At 36.3% G+C, this 23,496-nt stretch overlaps 1 protein-coding gene across 6 annotated transcripts in view; it reads right to left on the bottom strand.

The window, feature by feature from the left end:
* Positions 1–23,496, bottom strand: part of dlgap2b (discs, large (Drosophila) homolog-associated protein 2b) — a 92,170-nt gene that overhangs the window by 4,948 nt on the left and 63,726 nt on the right. For 3 of the 6 annotated variants that reach the window (XM_008397422.2, XM_008397424.2, XM_008397427.2), the window contains 7 exons: positions 15,189–15,233; positions 9,682–9,738; positions 3,848–4,206; positions 3,149–3,234; positions 2,668–3,074; positions 2,341–2,432; positions 890–1,042 (listed from right to left, as the gene is read on the bottom strand). In XM_008397422.2, coding sequence (XP_008395644.1) covers positions 890–1,042; positions 2,341–2,432; positions 2,668–3,074; positions 3,149–3,234; positions 3,848–4,206; positions 9,682–9,738; positions 15,189–15,233 — 1,199 coding nt within the window. Of the gene's footprint in view, positions 1–889; positions 1,043–2,340; positions 2,433–2,667; positions 3,075–3,148; positions 3,235–3,847; positions 4,207–9,681; positions 9,739–15,188; positions 15,234–15,460; positions 22,128–23,496 lie in introns of those variants that run through there. The other 3 variants (XM_008397423.2, XM_008397425.2, XM_008397428.2) reach the window with 3 other exon arrangements.

Below are 23,496 nucleotides of genomic sequence, written 5' to 3'. Positions count from 1 at the left end.
TCCTGTTGTCCTCGGGTCAAAATGGCCGAGATTTGTATGTGTTTTCCTTATACACAGAAAATGAGGACAACAGGAAGGTTGAGTTCCCACCCAGACCTGTAAGGTAACTCCAACTATTGTTTGTGAGCATAAAGTTTCTCAGATTAAAATGTGTTCATAATTGATCAGGTTTCAGACTTGCGGGTAAAAAAAATTTCTGAATTTTCTTCTCTTTCCCGGAAAACTCATCATAAAGTTATTACTTAAAATATCCGCTACAGCTACATTCTTCTCAAAAATGATATGCCTTTTTCATTTCCATGCCCAACTTTGGACATAGGAATAAGTATAACTGACAAACTACAAGCCAAACACAACGGCAAAGAATCACTGGTAAAAGAATACAACGTAGTATTTTTGAAAGCTAACTACATGTTAACTAGTCACATCTAAAACCTGATTGAATACCAAGTGTCAAGCATTCAGACACTGATTAAAATAAACTTGCCTGATAAGTTGTTTCTATGCCAAATGGAATATTTTTTTTGGTGTTGCGTCAAATCAGATTTGATGAATATTTTACACAAGTGACCAAGTGAAATGAAATGGGGGAAGTATTCTATAGCTGTAGATTACATTGTAGATTACTTCCCCCATTTAAAAGCCTTTAAAAAGAGTTATGAATTCACATCATGGATGCTGGTGGTTGCTTTAACGGAAAAGCAAACTTTACCATCAGCCCTCTAAACTAAAACAGATGCTTCCATCTTGTTAATACTCTGACCTCCTGCTAGGGCTAATGCCTGAAAATGAACACTGACGTTGTTGGTGCAGTTTCCTCTTAAGCTGTGCGTGTTCATCTGGAGTCCATTAAGACTAATTATTACGAGCGTGTGGAAGGAAATGATACCTTCTTCTCGGGGCTCTCCACCAGCTGCCACTGGTTGCTCTTGATCTGCTCCAGCTCATCAAACTTGGCAGTGACGTCATCAATGGTAAGCTGCAAAAGGTCCCAGAATCCAGCCAGGTCCTGAGATGTGGGTCGAGGCATGGCACTAGGGTCCTAGGAAGCAGACGCTTGTAAAAATGCAAATAAAATAAGTTTTTTCTACAACTAACAGACTGGAGAATGACTCTCCACGTCGTCAATGCAAAAGTTTCAATCACAGCCATTTTTGTAGATATTCCTTGGGCTCCCAGTCATTCAATTACAGTTTGATTTCCCAATTATAACCACTATGTGGCAGTATATTACCAGTGTTGGTTGCTGGCTACATTTAGCATTACACTTGTGAGTGTATTTTAAACATGAATTAGGAATTATTCACTAATGACCCAGTCAAAATTTGCGTGACCTTTGAATTATATTTTTGCACGTCATCGCCAGTTTTGAAGTTCTGTATTTTGCACTGTGTAAATCTGAAGTAACAGCAAACAAAGACAGACAGACAGAGATAGAGAGAGCCCTGTGATCATTGCCTCAAACGGCAAAGCACAAAAACCATGGGAGCTTAAACCAAGAAGTGTTTCATCAGCTCAAAAGTTAACAATATTCAGGGCTTTTTATAAACACTCAGTGCAGTTCGTCTACCATTCAAAGAGTGAAACAGACTCATCTGCTTCTCTTTGAAAGATATCTGAAAGCTCGGGGCAATCTAAAGCTTGTCACTACCAATGTAAGACCTAATTTATCATCCTATTATCTTTTAGGAGAGCCAAACAGCAGGGTTATTCAAAAGAAGGGGGGGAAAAAAAGCACAAAACAACACAAGTTATTAAGACAACAGACTTCATCCACCTCCACAATGATGCATTTCATTTTTTTCTCTTTTAGTTTTATCTTTTAAGGCTCTGATTAAGTCTGTTTCTCTCTCTTTTTCACTGTCTGTCTCTCCCTTATCTGCAGAAACATCCCACTCATTGAACTTCATATTCTGATATCAGCTGACTCGGGGGATAGTTAGCATCAGAAAAGGTATGAAGTATGAGCAGACGTGACATGAGGGCTAAACAGTGAGAAGGTGATGCACTCCATTATTCAGACCCTGAGTTCCCATTCAACCTGCTGCCTCTGTGCATTAATGGATTGCCTCAACACAGGTGCTGTTTCCTATTGGAATTCCCCTTTCGTCAACTGTGGGTCAATAGCAGCAGAGCGACTGCTTCGCCATTGATCTTTGCAGTCTATTTCTGGAAAGGTGCACAGATGCAACGTCAGGACAACTACCTGCCTAAAGTTTAGAGAGGGTGAGACCAATCTACATGCAAATACTGCAAAAAAAAAAAAACATAGATAAGCCTTTCTTTTCCTGTAAACAAAATGAAAATCACACGGATAAAATGTATTTGAGAATTGCTCACCAGATTCTGTTGGCACAGCCAGTAAAACTGCTGAAACTTTTGAGACATTAGTAGCTGAGCACTTCCAACTGCACTCCGGATTTTTCCTAGGACTGGAAGACACACACAACTTTATTACCGACAGCTTGGCACAAGATCGAACGATGAGCAATCGGCTTTCAGTTGGTCACAAAAAGCAAATCAGCTCAAATAGTGTGTGTCGCAGCTCTGTTGTCAGCGTCACTGTTTTAATACTACGAATATTTACGGTGGCTTCACTGATGTGACGCCGCTGTGAACCGTTGATGTCAGAGAGCAAAAACCCCGGCCTGCCCTAGGGACACTCACTCTCCTCTGACAGGTCATGTTCCTCTGCTTCTCTTTCCATCTCTTTGCACCATTCCTCAAGCCTCTTTGTTTCGTTGTGAAGGAGTTGCATGAACCAGCTGCCGTCCCTCCGGAGGGGGGATACTCGGCCTGAGTCGGTGCTCTCCAGGCTGGGTTCCACCAACCAGGGTTCGGGCTGGGGGCTGGAGCGCCCACTGGAAGGCCGGTAGTCCTCCCTATAGCTAAAAAGACCCTGTGTGCGGACAGTTCGGATGGCTCCATACTGAGTTGGTGTGCTGGGCTCAGAGTGGCGTCCGAAGGCGCCACCGAACTGCAGGCCTTTGTCCTCCATGGAGGGAAAGCCTTCCAGCTCCAAGTCTGCTTGCACCGCCGTGGTCACGCTGTTGGAGCGCTTGAACCTCCCGTGCCTAGCAATGACGAATAGCAATGAAGTATATCAACTTGCGACAGAAAATGGACAAGTATTACAACACCTGCATACCTTTTCCTGTCTTCCACCTGGATCCCTATGGAGTGAAACTGAGGAAGGCCTTTACTGTCAGCCTCAGAGTCGGTCACAGTCTCCACCTGGGAAATACACACACTAGTGTAAAAATGACCCTCATTTCCAGTACAAATACACACTAATATACGTATTAAATATCAAGGATTTGCATTAGCTAAGAAACTTGATATACTATTGTATTTTGTTGACATGCTCAACTTTAACTTAATTATCATGTTGTTTTGAAAGTGGTTCCATTCTCCATTTTGTTATTGATCCAATTGTAGAGTTGGATTACATACAGGTGAACTTTGAAGGAAAATACATTGCACTGCGTTTTATTTAGGGGTATCAGAATAAAGGAGGCTGAATGCAAAATGACCGTCAAATGTTTACAGGTTTATATTTGCAAGAAACATTTTAAAAATAATGGTAACCGTACATTTAGGTTCCACTTTTTTTTTTTGGTTTATCAATTATAATCTCAATAGATCTGCATTTATAACATAGAAAAATACAAATAAAACCAAACTGCATATAAATTCTTATGTATATTATGTTAAAGATTTACTTGATTTAGCTTTTCTGCCAAAAATGGCAGACAGCATTGGTATATTTTGTGAGAAAACCTCAGTTGTAAGTTGTTCTTTTCAAGGTATCTAGAACAGACATTGATGCTGCTAGGTGTCTCGTTACCTGTATACCAATAGAAGAACGTGGGGTTTTGAGGTACTCCTCAGCCTTTGATACCAGTACCGCCTTGTCACATGTCTGGACGGAGGTGTGACTCCCCACCAACGCATGCCTCTTGCCTGCCGCTGATTCCATGGCCATGGTGACCGCCTTGGTGCTGTCCAGGCTGTCCGTGGAGCTGTAGATAGGGCGCCCGAGGCTATCCGTGGTCCACAGACCTCCTCGCGAATGCCTGCCTTCAGGGTAGGCATCCTGGGTGGACTCTGTGCTGCTCTGGGCTGTCACAGAAATAAGAGGCTTGGTGGTGGCGCGCGGGGGCACAGGAGGTGGGGTCTTCTTGTAACTGGGAGGATATGAAACCGCTGGATAGCAAAAGCAGGATGAGAGAAGGGGGGGGCAAGGCAAAACAAGGGTAGAGGGCAAAAAAAACAAAAAAAAACGTGATAATGAAAAATGTGGCAAAAGCTGACAAAGGCAAATGTTGCAGTTCACCGCCATCACACATGGTGTGATAGAGGGACCTCATTGCATGATGAGATATCAGACATTGATTTAGCAGTTAAAGCAGGGTGAGCTTCATTAAGGTGGAAAATAGCAGCTTTCATTGGGGAAGAACAATGAAGGATTATGGAAAAGAATTGATAATTCTGTGGAAATGAAATTTTGATGACAATCACCTAGGCTGGACCTCAGAGCAGTTACAAAACTGGACTGGATTACTGTATACTGGTTTCATATTGTATAAAACGCTGCTTTTGCTTTGTAATAGCTTTATTTTTATGCTAAAAAGGGAAAGAACCTTTATTTTCCAGAAATCTTTTTAAAAAATCTTTCCTGTCTAATTCTAGTAAACCTTTTATTGTGTGTTGTGACGTCTTACCTCGTTTATCTTTACACCCTTATCGAGGGGCAGCATCTTTCTGCAAATTATTGACTCAAAGCTTATTTTGCTTTTGTCTGTAAAATTTCCAGGTGTAAAATGAAAGGTTAAAAACTGGTACAAAACTGTATTCTTGTCAGGGGCTACTGGTAACAAAATGCATAAAGCTTAAGTTGAAAATTGAGTCTTTACTATATGTGGAGACAATGTTGTTTGACTCGTTGAATTGGAATATTGATGAATCAGGTTCCAATTGTCCCAGTATATTGTACGCAAAAAAGCAGGAAGTAGTCAAATTAGTTACAAAAGTAAAGTTCTTGTTTGCTGTCTGTTGAGAAAGCAGCCTGTTTTATAAGACAGATGGTTCTATAGTTAAGTAATTTCATTAAAAGCTGGGTAAATCTATTCACCTTTGAATGACGACTAATCAATGATCCATCATTAAGCTCAAAATGTGCAATTTGAAATGTTCATTTTCAACTTTTTTCTTGTTTTCAATTGAAGTTTCCTCCATAAAATGGAGTGAAATACAATAAAATAAAACACAAAGAAACACAAACGTTAATCACAGATCACAATGCAAATCTGCGGCAATCATGCTGAGAAATACATACATTCCCTACAGTATGTGATCTCCTCCCTTACTAATCTGCTCGTAATATATTTCATTTAGTAACACTCATCCTCAAGTTTACGTAAAGGATGTTATCAAATAAACAGCATAAGTGAACAGATTATCTAATACAGGAATGTAAGTGTTCTTTTCCTGCTGAAATACCCACGTTATGAGCGTAGCTATCTTTAAACGCACATTCTGTGCACACACTGAGGACACTGTGGATTAAAGGAACTCTTTTAAACTAAATCCTATCTTAGATTTTGCTTCTATCCAGCATAAAGGGGCTGGAATTCTGTGAGACACAGCAGGTGGGTATAAGAATATAATGAGCGCAATGACTCAGAGTGTACAATAACTCCACACTTTCTATTATTACACACAGGCACTGACTGAATTACTTTTTAAATTGAAAATGTTACAAACTGCTCAGTGGCCAGCACATAACTCAATAACATAAATGTCAGGCTTCAGCAACTAGCATGAAAAGAATATTTATATAGTTGTATGCGTTAAAATCAGTTTTGCTATTATATTTTAAATCTGAAAAATTGGAGAGTCATGCCTTTTATTAATTTGGCTCTGGTAACAAACATTCTAATAATTCCTGTAAAAAGCTGAAAAATGTTATGTGAAGCTGAGAAGGAAATGGAGAGGTCTTAAATTTAAGACAATGATTAAAATAAAAAAGGGCAAGCTATCAAAACAGCAGATGATGCATTGTGAGGATATTAAAGGGAACTGCATAAGGGGAAATTTTGGTTTAAGAAATGAAAGTCAACCTGAGAGACTGAAGTTATCAGTAATGAAAGACAGGTGCTACCACACTCCGTACCAGTAGGTGGCGGTAATGCATACCTAACATTTCTTGGCAACCGCCAAGAAAAAAATCAAGGAGACGAGGGAAAGACGCCTGTTAATTAGCTAACACGAACCTGGTGCGTTGGAAAGAAAAAGAGAAAAAACAAAACAAAACAAAAAAACAGCTAAGGTAAGAGATATTCATATGAAACGTGAGAGTAAAAACATGTTTCCCAACGATAAATGTATTGAAACCCAGCATTAAATGTATGTTACTTTACAAAGACTACCCTTATATCCTTTTTAGAATCAATCAAGTGTGTGACATTGTCGTTTCCCCTGGTGGTTCAAATGAAATTGATGAATTGAGTTTCTGCTCTAATTGAGTTTCTGAAATGTTAAGATAGGTCAACCTGACTTTTAAAAGCAACACATCCCTTTCTCTGTCACAGTTGTGTGTCCAGACCTACTAAGCAACAAAATAATATTTTCACAATAAGGCTTTTAACTTCCCTGATAAACAAGTACCGCATAGAGGGCATTTACAGCCAGTGAGTCAGGACTCAAACTCTTTAAAAACTCATAATTTGGCCTGTTGTGGTACTTGGGAAAAGGTTAGAAGGGCTCGCAACATCTTTAAAAACTGGCAATATGGACAACAACCGAGTAATCACAACGTAATCATGATTAGAGTAGATGGGAGTCCTTCAAAAGCTTAATGATGATGATAATGGCTGGATTAGGCCGCCAGTTAAGAACACCAATCACAACTTTTGAAGTTTAATCATACACTTTATGGTTGCCTAAATAATTAATAAGTTTAATACATTAATTATTAATGAGAAGTACATCTTAAATCATATCTTTGATACATGCCAACAATAACACCTGATATTTATCATATGATTTTTTTTGCATATCTTGGACTGTTTCTGCAGCAATATAAGCCTTTAAATTTTTCTCACACAATATAGGTTCAAATGGGGAAATGCAGGTACTTGGACAGAACACTAGATGTCGTCCTGTAAACTGTCCTGTAAAAAAAAAATCTCAATCTTTGCTAAATTACTTCTAAATATTCTGATGTTGAAGTCATTGAAATTAAAGGTTTTGAGAACAATTTTATAGAATCATTTTATATTGCTATGTCATTCCCCAAAGGTTTAACCATGCTTTTTAGAATATAAAAGCATGGTTTTATATTCTAAAAATATAAAACCATGTAATAAATGCATAAATGCATTTATTTATTGTTGCTTTTGCACAATTGACCAGTTTAGGATGGTAACACAGGCATCCTTCTGCTGTGCAGCACTCTCCAGAGTGCAGGACAAACAAATCCGATCCATGGAGGCTTGTCTGCTATTTTGCTTGTTGTGGACGTCTACAAAGTTGCTTCTGATCTATCAGACACCATGATGTTATCACTGACCACTGTGATTTTTACTTTGGTACAGAGAGCTCTGCATGTTGCTCAGCTCAGCTCTGTGCAGAGCAACCCCAATCTGCCATTGAGCAACTACACAATGATGGGTTTTTAAGCACCAACATGTTGATGGGGCCTTTAGGGGTCTAGTGCAGCTTTTATAGCTCTGAGCTGTTGGGCTGTTTTGGCTACAAAAAGAGGACTAAAACACCATTAGACATGGTCATCATAGTGTGTTGCCTGGTTAATTAACTTTTTTTTGTAACCTTTGACAGATAAATATACTTAACTTCAATTATATGGTTTTGTCATAATGACCAATCAAAAGCCTTTTAAAGGAATCTCGTCTTAGTGTTTCATCCATAAACACATCTACATGTTGCCTACTAGATAACTGCTATTCCCATTGATCCACCACCACCCCAACAAGGGCAAGTTTTAAGGTGTTCTCAAGGGTAAAACGTGGAATTGGAATCAGTCTAGTTGTGAGTCATTGTACACTAGGGGACTGCCCTGAATATACAAACTATTTGACATTGAATGATCTTTAAAGTGAAGTAAAAAAAAAAAGCGTCGTCAACTATTTAATGGCAAGAACTGGAACATGTAATCTAAAGCTGCTGGAGAAAAGAAGAAAATTTTAATGTCAGTACAAACATAGATGCATGAAGGAACACCAGTAAGGGGAGATTTTGCGAGATGGATGATTCTTCATGTCCTGCCTGCTAAAACAGCTCAACCTCTTGAATTCTGTACCTGAAGTTGAGAAACATCTATCATGAGATTTATAGCTTCAGTTGACCCGCTGGTTAAATTTACACAGACCAGGAAAGTTTATTGTCCTTCATGTATCCAGTTGATGCTGCCTTTGTTAAATCGAACTGTTTGGCTTTGCATAATTGCACAAAAGCAGATCGGTAAATACATCCCCCCACAGAGAGAGAAAGCAAGACTAAACAAACCTAAATTAAATTCTGCAAATTGTGTTGCTGTTCAGCTTACACACAGTCAATACCTTTGAGAATTTACAGTTTTGTTATTTTCTATAACCCCAACAGGTCAACATGGCAGCTCAATCTGAAATTAAAATGGAGACATCATTGTTTTTTTGTTTAAATTATGTCAATGTTATAGGGCATTACTCAGCAAGGCGCTACACATACAGAGTCTTTGTCCATGTGGGTTTGATGCAAAAATATGGTGGAGTCGGGTTGTCCTAAACACTCATTTTCTCATCTTGTAAAACCAAATCTTCAAAACTATGTTCCCTATAGCAGCTTTTTACTCTATATTAAAACCTGGTAAAAACATTTCTTTGTTTTCCAAATAAATATTGTGCTTCTACGCACCACAAATTTGGAACAAACTTCCAGAAAACTGTGAAACAGCTGAAACACAGGGTGCCTTTAAATCTCAACTTAAAACCCACCTGTTTAGAGTTGCTTATGGCTAAATTGGGGTTAGAGTGTGGGTTTTGATGTCTTCCATGTTTGTATGTTTTCACCTTTTTAATCCTTTTTTTTTTTTTTTTTTTTTAAATCTCTTTAATGTTTTTATCTTTACTTTTTAATATCTTTTTATTTCTCTTTCTCACTGTTTACGTTTTAATGATGTAAAGCCCCCCGGAAAATGTCCCAGTTAAACGACGTTTAACTAAAGTTCTACAGGGTTTAGAGTCCCAGTTGACGGCGTTCAACTAAAAACCTAGAGGTTGGAGTCCTTAAATTCCCAGAGGGTTAGAGTCCCAGTTAAACGACGTTTAACTGAAGTCCTAAAAGGGGCACGGGTTTTAATATTTGTATCTTTTTTTTAAATCTCTTTCTCTTTCTCACTGTTTATTCACTGTCACATGCTGTTTTTATTTTAATTATGTAAAGCACTTTGAAATGCCTTGCTGCTGCAATGTGCTATACAAATAAAATTTGATTGATTGATTGATAGATGTGAAGTGAATAGTCATTGTTCAAACACCAGGTGGTAGGTTAACGTGTGAAATATTAAGTGTACTTAAAGTTTAGAACGTTATGTCTCCCCATTTGTTTTGTTCTGTTTTTAACTCCTACAGACGTGTCTTTACTACTGCATAAAAAACAGGGGCGGTATAACACTGCTACCTGGAGGTGGCTGAGCACGGTCCACACTGCATGAAGTAGGGAGACGAAACTGAATCCCTGTAAGGAGGAAGTAACATCAGTTAGAAAGAAAACACGGAGGTAAAAGTACACTCTTAAATGGGTTAATTCAAATGAATATTGCATAGAAAGACCACTTCAAATTTCCTTGAATAAGTAATTCATCAATGAACTAATAAGGAGATAAGCAAACACAGAGCGCTTAAAGCACAATTGTATATCGTTGAAAAATGCTTTTTTTTTTTTTACATGTTACATGTACTCTCATTGTAAAAAATAAAGCTCTTTCAAGCAGATCTAGTTGCTACACGGGTTTAAAATTTCTTAAATCTAACACCATCTTTCCAAAACCACACAATACGACCTGTTACCTCTTACACAAACAGAAAATGAACCTTAAAACAAATAAAATCCTTGGATTCAAAGATGATGTAATTTTGTTAATTAGTTGGTGTGGGATTAACTGGAGCCAAAAACATATTACGCTGATGATACTGTCATTTTAGTACCTACGAGTCTTTCTTGAAACTAAAATTAGATCTAAGCGCTCAAAACAATGCATGTAACTGTTTTTATTCGTGTTAAGACAGGTAATCTTTCCACTGCCACACCAGATTATATGCATCTCAAAAGCTAGGTGATGTTAACAATGTCCTTTGATGTTTTCATCACATAGTTCTTAAAATAATAAGACAGTTTATCTAAATAGTGTTTTGTTTCCTGAAATTGCAAACTGTTCATAATTCTGTTTCTGTAAAACCCATCTGTAGTTCCACTTGTCCGGAGACAAAAACAATTATTAAGGTTAAGCTCCTTATTTCAGTTTTGTTAAAATAGATGAATATTTATAAAGATGCATGATATCAGGAAAATGCTTTGAAACATTTATTTAATCCCCAAAACAAAACATTTCCTTCTTTACAATCACTAAATATCCTTACCACTCTTCTTTACGCTTTGGCATCCCAGCTAAAGAAATGCATCTAACAGAAGTTAGTCCAGTGAAATTACTGATACACAGAGAAATAATGCAATTGTTGGCGTTTAAGACTCTAATCATCTTGATGCTTATGAAACAAGATGCTCATCTTCTTTTTAATAAATGGGACCCAGCCTGGAAGTAGAATCGTTTTTCACAATTTATGAACTATTTAGTGTTTTTTTTCCCACTGTCATTCTTAGTAAAGCATTTTTTATGTTTATTCAAACAATAGAAATGGTAAGAAATGTCATTTTCTTTAGGGGAAGTTTGCATTTCTCTCTCTAATAATTTGATGTATAACACTACTGAGTCTAGTTGGTCTCTGAACATTCAGGTCATTAGGATTAACTAATAAATCCTACAATAATTTTTATTTTTTACCATGAGTGTACATTGTTTAACAATCTTAAGCAATTTGTCCTCATGCAAATTGTATAACTATTTAAACTGTTATTCAGTAATATCTGTGTTTTCTTCTCCAAGTGCATTTTCTTTTAATAGCCCTGAAGCAACTTGTAACCTTGATGAGCAATGTCCACAAGCAACATTCCTTATACGGCGTCTTAAAAAAAAGTTGGTGTGCTTGACACACATCCTTGGGTGTTTGTCTGTCATAGCTTTGTACAACTTCCTTTTGTAGGCAGTTTTATTTACCCATTTGAATACATTGAATGTTTCTGTAAAATAGTAAACCAATTCCCAACAGACTTTAATGCAGTTGGCAAACAGTTTCGGAATAATAGCAGTTACTAGGAATGTGACTCATCTACATTGCTTTAAATCTAAAAAATAAGCATCATGACTCTTAATAGTTTATACTTTGTACAAACACACAACATTAAAGAACTTTCATTTAAATATGTAAACATTTTGCTCTCCATATCTATATTAGACATGCATACAAGACGGACAGGAAATTATCAACATGAATGTGAAGCTACAGTCGTTATATAAATATCATCTGAAATGATTCTCAATTTTTAAAGTAGACAAGTACTTTTAAATGTGTCTTACAAGGTAACCATTAAACCATACAGAAAGGGATTGTGTCTCTTCTTAGGAGGCACAATCCTTCAGTCATTTTTGGACTGCACTGTAAAAGTAATGTAATAAAGATCATCAGGTCCTGAAAAAGCAAAGCGAAGTGTTGTAGGAATAAACTGGAGTAGCTTTCATGTTACACATTAGCAGCATTAACAAAATGAGATTAAGACAACAAAGAACAAGAAAGTCAGACAGAATGTGGTGAGAGACCCAGACAAAGAACACAGTTCTGAACTGGAAAGTAAGAGAGTCTGTCTCTGTTCTCTATTTTCACTTTTCGAAAACAATTTAAGAACATGCTGCAATAAAGCATTTTTAAAGATTCATTTGCACATTTTGCTAAATTTAGGAGTGATTGGATCAAATAATTTTACTTGTGATATGCTTACAATGTAAACATTGTACTTAATTCAACTAGCATAAGCCAAACTTTGATGACTCAGAAACTTGTCTTTTTTTTTTTGCAAAATCTGGTTGAGATTTTCAATTAATTATTTAAGCGTATATGAAAAGATCTTATAAAAGGAACATTTGCATCAACTCCATGGAAACCTCATGCTAATTTTGTCACAGAGAATGTGACAGACCATTACTCTCCTTCATTTGCAGCAAGAATTCTCAAACCTGTTCCTTTGATTTCATGACTTAAAATTTCAAAAACAGATTGACAAAAATTGCTCAGATTGTGTCTCCACTTCGTCCAACTCCCTCCATTTGCGCTTCAGGCCGTTCTTGCCAAAGTTGTGGGTTCAGACTGGCAAAGACGTGCTGTCCAGGCTGCTCAAGTAGGGGTGTATTGTGAATGAATGACGTGCAGCGATGTTTCTTACATGAGCATGGGGGCTGAAAATGTAAAGAGTGAAGAATGACATGTATGTATATGCAATAATATGCATTTTCTGTAAAAACTCTAGGTTATAGCCTATTATTACAATGTGTGGACAACAATATATTGTCATATTACAGGGAGACTATTATTTTAATCTACACTTTTAAAGTAAAGTATCATCTTTTGCAAAAAAAAAATTAATAAAAAATTACTAGTAATATTTCTCCAAAGACATGTTATGACCAAATGTGATGCGTGATTGCACCTTTTCATTTGTGACGAGCATTGTTTATAAGGCTGGAAACTGAACTTCTTAGAGGTTTTCTTCAAAAATACCACCGTTCCACCAATGCCAAGTTAGTGAAGTACTTAACTAGTTGTTGTCCTGTCAACTTATTCTCTCTCCATGGGGGAAATGGTCATGTCTTTTCTAGCTTTCAAATATTTTACTTTGTGTGCATTCTTCCAGTTACATATTCATTTTGAATTAACATTTTTTTTTTTTTTTTAAAGAGAGTTTAAGAAAACACCATCTGTTTTTGCAATGTTTACCAAACGAAGCCCCTTTGAATGTTGTTAGAGTGATGAATGAATAAATGGGAAAATGGATGAATGAATGAAAGATTAAGACAAATAGGACCTCATTCCAGATGATGGTACTGGACTTACAATTTCTTGAACAATTGTTTTGAGGAGGCCTTTACTTCTTACTAATTAAACAATTGTAAAAATATAGCCACATACATATATACATACAGTGGTGATGCCCCCATGGTGCAAAGTGACTCGACCTTTATGTGAGATCCTCGCAACAAACCAAGACAAATCAATGGCCAGATAGCAGCAACTAAAACACCATTTTTGCATGTTAAATTGCAAATCAAAAGAATAGCAGTATTGTTTGAAAGAGACTTCTACCAAATAATTTCAATTTCAAAACCACAATCTGAATTTGGAATAAGAAAGTTTGACATTAAAGGTGGCAAAATCAAAAAGTCTTGATTGAAGGCTTCATAAAAAAAGTTTAGAGAGAAAACTATTTTTAGGTCAATAAGCAATTCATATTTAGAATTTGTGAGGTCAGAGGTGTTTTTAGTAACACATTTCCTTCACAAACACCAAAACTTGACATGTTGGTTATAAAGACGCATCTTTATATGTATATTAGACAAGCAATAACTTTGTCAAAGGAGGTAAATAAACTAGAGTAAATGAAAATACAAGCCTAATACTCTTTTTGCTGTAAAATGCTTGCAGATCTCATATTTTCCAATAGGATTCCAACCTTGTTGATCGGTGACCTTAATCTAGCAGGTTTCAGCTAATCACTGACTGGACAGTTTAAAACTTAAAAAATCTCATGTTTTTTTTGTTTTTTTTTCAATCAAGGAATACAAAAGAAGAACATCCTAAGGTCAATATTTTCAGCATCATTAAGGCTGGGAGCAAGACTGCTAGGAGAAAGTTGTGAATGCTTAATAGCAAAAAAAGTTTTGTCAACTTTTAACTTCCGTCTATCGGACATGCTTTGATCTGGAAATGTTAGCGACCTGCAAACCTGGCCTAAAGATAAAAAGAACTGGACTACTCTAGGATAAACTAAGGATCTAGATCATGTTGGAATAAAGACTACTGTTTAGTAATCCTACCCTCAATCACTGTTCTCTGTTAATACACAATCGTAAACCCTTTTGTCTTTGTACCAAATATGAATGATTACAAAACAAAAGAATCATTTTGCTAATCAGTGGAAAGAATAATCTTAATTGTCCAAGCCAAGCTTAACAAAACCTAAGACCAAAACTAAACACAACTTGTAATKAATCTACTCAAAATATGAGCTTCAATTTATAAAATGAGTGACAAAAAGTTGTGTTTTTTCACAGTATTGTAATTTTATGATTCGTGTCACCCTAATTCTCTAACATTAAACATCAAGTTTGCTATTTTACATGTTGGAAAGTGACTAAAAAGTTATAAATTATTACTTTAACGGAAGACATCATTCATGGCAGCCATTGATGTGTTGTGGTTTGTAGAATAATGTTGTTGATTATAATCTACCTTACCGGACAAAGTTTTAAGATAGGAAAAGGTAAACTACTGCTTTTGTTTTCCTCTGTTGACCCAAAGAATATATATAAAATGGCTAAAGCAAGAAAGTGAATCACTTRTATTGATGAATCGAACAAAAGGGTAACATTAAAACAATATTAAATCATAATAAAAAAAAAATCAAAYTAAATAAATTAATTTATGAACACTATACTGTGTATCATGGATCTCTACTGTGGTATGTTCCACCTTAAATAAATTTGAAATGGAACATTGTGTATTATTTTTTTCTAATTTCTTTAAATAAATGCAAATGTTGCCAGTGAGCTAACACAAGGATAGAAACTATTCCTCCTTTTCTACCTTTCTTCATTTTACTTATCATATAGAATCTTTAAAATTCCATTGGATTCAATGTAGAAACAGATGAAAACATTTAAATGATTTAATATATATGATGACAGCTTCAACTTATGATGCATCTTATTTTAACCAAAGTGAAAATGTTCATGASAGACAAAATGTGTGAAAAGCTGAACAACATGGAGAAAAGAAGATTTWAAAAAAGCAGTTCCCTACCAGACCTACCGTACTCCCTACGCCCCCCAGCTAAACTACGGGCGCCTAAAATAGGGGAAAACAAAAAGAAAAACAAATAAACCACAACAAAAAACAAAAAAGATGGCAGCTCGGCTGAAAAGAAAGGCATATTGAAGTAAAATACACTCTGCCTCATCTATGTAGTGTAGCTGTGGTGTGTTCAGATGTGTAGACATTGGACACATGCTGCAAGTGAGATTTATCTTCGAATGCGTAGTAAAGCTATGACCCCCATTTTGARTACCACAAACTTAAGCATGATAACATTTTAATCCATTGTCTTCAATCATTTTTTGGAAACACATAAAGTAAAAAAAAAAAAGACAAGAAACACCACAGTAGGCAATGGCCGTTAAAGAAAAAAATTTCTTTTCTTTAGTTTAACAAAATAGACAAAGGCTAACAAAAATGCAGGCTAAACAAATGTTTTACAAAAAGAAAATCAGAAGTTTTCCTGTAAACTGCARTATGAATTGAAAATAATACTTTATCCAAGACACTTGCATTAAATAAGGGAGAAAAACACAAAATGGGAAAGAAGGTTTATATTCAAGCAGTTTTACAAGGTCAGATTCCATCCAGAAACCTTTGTCCTTCCTGGACTTCACAGATTTGGCACAGTTGTTGCATTTAATCTCTGGTTTACAAGTAAAAGGAAAYAAAACGTAGCGAGATGAGACGGTGTGGTAACATATTAGCCATTTTAAGCAATTCAGAAACTCTCACAAACACTTACTGTAGATATTTCATTACATAAAATAAAGTTGCATGTTTAAAAATAATGGTGACTATCCTGTTTTTTTTCTTCTTCAGATTTGTTAAATATTTAATTCTGTGTATATAGCTATAGTTATATATCATTTTAAAATAATATTTAGATCTGTTTATTTTGCTACATTTCCACTTTGTTCAAGGAAAGGATAACATCTTTGGRCTATGKGATAAAATAATAATGACAGACTGGAATAATCTACCTGGGCAAGTTACCTAGAATCTTTTGATTACTAGTTAGCTTTTTTGTAAATTGAGAAAAATTATATATTAACAATTATATACTAGCAGGTCTTTTTGGTGGGGATAATATGCTAAAGTGTGTACATTCTGAGTGATGTAGAGATGATTATTTTCTACATAATGGCACAAATCATGCAGATGCTACTACATGGCAGTAATCTCACCAACAACCTCTTAGATTTTTAGCATTATGTGTAAGCTATAATGTTAACTATCTGAGAAAAGCACGTATGTTGTCAGTAAACTTAAAAATGAACAGCTAAATCAAAGCATACGTATAATTTTGTTAATAACATAATCAGTACTTTTCCAGGTTCCATTCCATTTCAGCCAGTAACGCTTTGTGTTGTTTATTAATATTACAACCGGCATATACTTTGATRGTATACATATAGAAATAAAGGACTTGCATAGCATGAATAAATGTAAATTGAAGACATCAYGACTTGCCAGTCTACAGCACCTTTAAATTTGTTAACACGATTAAAACAATAGGAAGAGAATTAAATCAAAAAAATCTAGCATAAACATCTCAAAAAAAGAAAAAATCAAAATAGTGRATGTTTTTTTAATATTCATTGGATTACTAAAGGATGTTTGTCACAGTCAAGAGCCTTCTCCTTTGATTTATTTGCAAAAATCCAGCATTTGGCCTCAGTAATGATGTTTTAAGTGGAGTAATAAGTGAAAATATTTAGAAATTTCTTCTCTGTATTGCAAGTGGCTATGTTTGACAATAATCTCCATCGCACCCAACTCTTCCAAGCTTCATGGTAAAGTGTTGTTAAATCAATAATATGTAAAACATGTCATTGGGAAAATCTCCATTGTAAAAAAATACATATTGAATTTTAATCAATTTTACTGAAAGCAAGGAAAATACGTATTGAACACGTCAATGTTTTTCCCAGTTAAAATTGGTCTCATGGGGTTATTGAGGTGATCTTCATAAAAKATGCCAGTGGCAATTAAAAATAGCAATTCACACATACAAAGATATCAAAGTGAATAGGTCTATTAATTATGTGGAATGACTCGGGGGAATAAGCATTTCATACCTGAAGGAAATTTGATGCTAAAAGATGTTCAAAACCATAAAAATGTATGTAATCTGTCAGTAYTTATAGTGCATATAATATCRGTGTGTATATAAAGACCTAATTGATGGCCTATAAAAARWTTTTTAATACCAATCTCTCAAAAGCATTTTATRTTAAAGCAATCACTTTTGCACCTTCTTGCCAAATATACTGATGGAATTGTTTGCATTTATATTTCTACAGATCTGAGCATCCCAGTGACCCATGTCGTACCAAACACCAGTCACAATAAGGAGTTTCTTCCAATATTTATGTCAGAGTCACTTTGATGAAAAAAATCAAAGTGACTCTGACACTTTGATTCAGACCATTGTGAAAAAAGCCTAGCCACATTGGCCTCTGTGCATGTTCACTGCACAAGACTCCCCTGCTGAAGAAAAAAACATGTAGAAACTATAATATTTGATGCAGAACATTTGAGTGGCCAATTAAATACTGGGAGAGTACAGACCGGTTAGATAACATAAAAAAATTTACCTTTTGGATGTCTTTGCACATACCATATTTTTTATGGTATGTGCATAGGGTGTTATATTCCTGATTTTAAAGCAAGACACACTAAGGAAACTTTCAATTTTTTTTAGATTCCAAGAATGTGATATGGTCTTGATAAAAAATGAAGATCAGAGTAACTACAAAAGACCTAGAGAGCTTTGAATACATTTGAAGGAATGGACCACAATTACAGCTACACAATGAAAGCACCTAATTTATTTATACACAAGACCTCGCAAAGCTGCCATTAGCTACAAAGAATTTTCTACTACACATTCAGTGCGTTTTAATTATGTGAGCAATATTAATATCTGTATAATTCCAATTTACAATACATAATTTAATTTCTATGTGTGCAATACTTGGGATGAACACTTCATGTTCGTAGCAATTTTAGAAATTGAGAGAATTTCACATGTTCAAGAAATAAATTTCCTTGCTTTTTAAGACGAAGCAACTGCAAGAACCCTAGGGTCGTTTCTGCATTTTCTTGTATGGCCTCAAATTCAACTCATTATTAATGTAATTCAAAATATTATATTTTGTCTTTTGGTAKTGTAGAAAGGGAGCAATTTTCTTTTTATGAACCAGGCGACAATGCCTTTCTTTATAAGCCTTTTCAATGCTGCAGATCTATTTCAGATTTAAKTGCTGTCCACTGTTGGCTTGTTGGCCTCAGATCTGTTCATGTCTGTGTGAGCTTTGGTACACCACGTCGGTAAAGTGATATAGGAGGTGAAATGGCTGTGGCAGTCATGAGACAAAATAATGATGGAGACCCCCTAACCATTAAGATGGGAGTCCACCTTAGCCGTCACTAGTGAGGCGGTGTTGGAACATTCAGCGGTACTACACTGCACCTCTGGGGACATTTCTAAGAGGTAGAAGCCTTTGTCGGCTCTGATTGTCTACTTGTAGGGATAATGTTTAATTATTACAATTCAGAAGTTACAAACTGCCCGAGTCTGGATTATGGGAAAAATTCTACAATTGCTGATTATGGTCAAAGTAACTCAAATTAAAAGCAACATTTTAAAGGACTGATGAACGTCTGTGTTTGTGTCATAGTGTCTTTTAAAATATAAGACACTGCATCAAACATGTGAGGGCCTCCAGTGAATACCACATACAAAATAGGAGAAATTACACATTTCATCATATGTGCCAAAAAAAAACAACAACAAAAAAACAATTGACAATAAAACAAATAGCTGGGGAAGAGTAAGAAGTAAAAACTTTGTTAAGAACCACATTTACCTCAACAATTCCTCGCAGTTCTATCAGAACACAGTATTTTTTGTAACTGCAAACAGTACAAGTTTTGAATATAAGTTTGTCTATATACAAAATGATACATGTATATTGTACATTTATAGAGATGTGGCATGAATTTAATTTGTGCTGGAATGGACTAAACTTAATATTTTCATCCTTCGTGATCAGCATGAATCGCTCTCCTGTTTCACCTTCCTGACGGAGTTGGGTCTCGTGGTCACTCAAATTGAATCATTGTAAACAATTCTGTTTGAGGATGAAGTTTTGCAGAGCCTTGAGACRAAGCATTYAACACAGTGTTGTGGAAATGTTTACAAACCTGATTGGGTGTTATTTTCCKGTCATTAGATCATGGTATCTTCTATTTAAATAATGTTTGTAGTTTGTTTAACCAACCCGTTGTACATTTTTTTCTGGAATGCCCATTTCCGCTGCAACTTGCTACAAATGGATGAAGGCAATGGCAAAGGAATGCTTTGATTGAAATAACTAGAATGTCAGTAGTATATCAATATATTCTTAAATAATGTATTATTTATGCATTCATTACAAAACTATGTTTTATAAAGTTATAAACGTATTCACAGTATTTTTTCAGTATATGCAGGTGCTTAAGATGTTTCTACATAATGAGAAACTGGAATGAACATGATCTATTCAGATTAATGTGCAGAAACATGCCACTATTTGCCTCCCTGTGTAGTAGGTGTTTTTGGACCAACCAGTTCTGAAGGCTCACTGACAGTTTGGAAGCTGAATATGCTCATGGTGTTATTTTTAGACTCTAAGCTCCAGATTGTAATGCTGTTTTTAAGTTGATGACATACCAGAAAGCTGTAAATAGGYTAAAATCCTCATCAGTATATGTTTTCAACACATAGTGGGTCTCCTATGCATTTTGTGCAGGATTGAAGGAGAGGGAGGAATGACTGTGCAGAACCAGGATTGCAATGAGGTTAACGTTTGCAGCTTTGACTGTTGGCTGGGCCCGGTTTGTGTAGTATTTGCATGTCCTTCCTTTGTATGTGAAGGTCACTGATTTTCTCTCACTTACATGAGATTGTAATTTGAGCAGGTGTAATTCTAACCAGGATTTTGGGAAGTGTAAAACTCTGGCTTGAATGATCCGTCTGTCCGAGATTGGGTCATACAAGTAGAAGGGAAATTAAGAAAATTCCTCTGAATGACTGAATGAATTGCAATCGGAAGGTGAGCCCAATCGGAAGAATCTCACATCAGCAGCTTGTATCCAGCATCTTGTTCCTTTGGACATGATCCATTACACAAGATTATATAAGTAAAGGCTTGATGATGGACAGGTAAACTGAGAGGTTGCATTTAAGTTTCTGTATTTTTTATTTGAAATKTTTGATTGRCCATGCAATGTTTTGGGCCAATTTTTATGATTTTCTGTCACATATTTTAGTATTTTAACTTACTTTCCTTACTATTGTTGTAGATAATAAAATCTTGATAGGGACTTCTATAAAACAAGGAGAAATTTCTCCTGAAAGGTACTAAAACCAAGAAAAGGTTTCTGTGGTCCAAAAACACCTTTTTATTGATTTATAAATTAGAAAGAATCCCATTTCTCTTTTTACTTCAGCTAAGTYGTGCCCCTACATTTGTTACCAGTGGTAAGGGTTTTCCAATTGTACTGCATGATAGATGTTAAGGGTGAAGTAGTTTAGCTTTCTGGGCCTGATAAGCAGGCCTAGAAAGTATTCTTTTTTAAAATCATTTTCTTCTTTTAAATACATTTTTAAAGCACTTTCGACTAACTGAATTTATGTTAATTTAATCAAAGATTTAGAGACACATTTAAGGCCTTAAAATGGGATTCAGTCTAAATATTCCTTACATTTTCAATTATGCGAACAGTAATTCTCTCTCTCAGTAATTAAGGTATGTAAGGACAGTGAAGGATAGCTAATGATGCACTTTTTGGCACTTGAGGATCTGAAATATCAGCCACATTCTCTCTCGCATTCATATCTTACCTGACTCTGGTGTAAAACAAAATCACCCTCTTTTATTCCATGGCTTAGCAAGACACTTGTTAAAAAAAATACTTGGAAACTTATTGTAAGCAGTTCAAGAGATGACAGACTGTGTCTGCATAGAGTAAAGGGACATATAACAACAGCTTTTCTTTACATATCTGGCTCTTAACCTGGATCTTTTTTAATCCTTTTACAGTATGCAGAAAATGCAGATGATTAGAATGACATAGACAGATATGACATGGGCCCACTGGTGTACTTTCTGCTCCACAGTTCTAGACTGGCACTTCTGTGACCCCCTGTGTGGCCACTTGTGTCTGACTGCTTATGAGCCTTTTGCTTCTTGTTAATCTCCCATGGGAAGTCCTCTATTGGTAGTGGACTGGCAGGACTGCCGGACCCCTCCGGTGTGCTCTCAGGAGTTCCTTCGATGATTTCAATTCGAGGTGGGTCCATAAAGTCCATAATGCTGAAAGGTGCTGGCTCCGGTTGACACATCACTGACTTGTCCTGTGTATGATGTCTAACTGACCAGCTTGAGCCTGCTTGAATTCCTATGGACACTCTGTCGTCTGTCTGTGTGGTGTTGTCACTGCAGGGCTCCCGGCATAAAGTCCACATATTGTAGCACTGAGTGAAGTTGAAGAAGTTGCTGTTGAAAGTTTTTAACTCTCCACAGACATCTCTACGCAGCTCTGCTAGCTCGTAGCGCATTGCAGAGATTTCATCCTTCCATTGCAAGTTGAAGGCAGCGACCATGTTGGCGGACTCCTTGAAAGCCTGGAGCGCTTGGGGTACTGGTGGCTCAGTGGTGGCAATGGGTGAAGCAGCAGGGACCCTATATGAAGGTGGCGTTGCTGGGGGGACGGAGATGGCTGTTACAGTTGAGCTAGTGCTATGCTGGCTTCGAACAGCGGCAGTCTCTCTCTCTAGTCGCTCCAGCTCTGCATAGGCAGAGGAGCTAGCACCGTCATCATCCTCTATCATGTCATCATTTAGTAAGGATGTGGCATCCACAAGATCATATCCCTCTGCAAGAAAGATGCGAGTATGCAAATATAAGGACATTCATGGTGAAAAGAACAACTGGAACATGATTGGATTAGGATTTAAAACTAGAATGGTCACATATCTATGGAAAACTTGCAGTATGTGAGAGAAAAGGAAATTAAGCAGCAGACTTTGATATATCCACTTTCAAGTGTTTGCAAAAAGAAGGAGGAACACCCAACAAATCACATCTGCTACATTAGAACTGAGGAAAACCTCAATATTTGCAATGCAATGTTTCATTGTTTGCTTTTTAAAAATCAGTACTGACATTAATTGTAAACTCAGTAAATGTTATACATACTAGAAAGTCAATTAAAAAATGTCTTGTCACTTTGATATAATTATTTCCAAAAAACTCACATACTGTAGGTTTTCACAATGTTTTTACACTGCCTTCTCAGTCCTCACAAGGCTTCTTTCCATCTTTTCACTGCACAGCACAACAAAAAGTAAAATACATCAGTCATTATCAATCAGAAATCCTTTCTTTGAGGACCCCTTTCTTTGAGCATGCCAAATATGTCCCAGCACTGTGTGCCATTTTGTGCAAAAGAAAAGATGTAAAGGGAGTAGAGGAATCACAACCCACAGGGTTAAGAAGCAAATATGAACCCTATTGAACATATCAGGTCCAAAGTGGCTGATAAGACCGTGCAGAGTTGTATAAAACCCAGCAAAAGGGAGAGGTACACTCTCTGCCTCCAAGGCCCCATCAGAGCGAGGCTGCAATCCCACAGTCAAAAACAGCTGACAAACTCAGTTCCAAAGGTTAGACTTTGCCAAAGATGGCCTTCAATTTTTATGGCAAGGAAGAAATAAAATGTACACATGTACAGCAGGCAGATTCTGCCCTGACAAATGGTTGGAGACGGTGGCAAGGCAATGACATTCACTGCTATTTTATGGTTTTGACATGAAAACATTCTGAAAGCTCTTTGAAATTACATTTCTGATGTGGTTACACTTAGAATATGGTCTAAAAACATTTAAATAGAGACATGATCAACAACTCACAAAAGCCAGCATCACATTCATCACTTTAAAATTCAATATTCAGTGGTACAAATGTTAAAGAAGAAACAATGTCTGAAATTTTATGAGTTGTTTGGAACTGTGTTTGCTACTTAGGATAACTTAAACTTTATGGTTCTATAATTTCTACTGAGAAGGCAGTGCAAAAACACACATATACATAGATATGTATGCATGTCAACATTAAAATACCTGAAACAATCATCCCTGATGCCTCCAGTTGTTCTTTTCCCCTGGTTATCCTTCAACATCTGGATGGTCAAATGTAGAGGGGTTTGTAGCTCGTCTGCCCTACGGAGCATCATGGGATTCCTT

Source organism: Poecilia reticulata, linkage group LG21, assembly GCF_000633615.1.
Source record: "Poecilia reticulata strain Guanapo linkage group LG21, Guppy_female_1.0+MT, whole genome shotgun sequence".
Lineage (NCBI taxonomy): Eukaryota > Metazoa > Chordata > Actinopteri > Cyprinodontiformes > Poeciliidae > Poecilia > Poecilia reticulata.
Note: the sequence above shows the minus strand (reverse complement) of the source record. Positions and strands in the feature narration are given on the sequence as shown.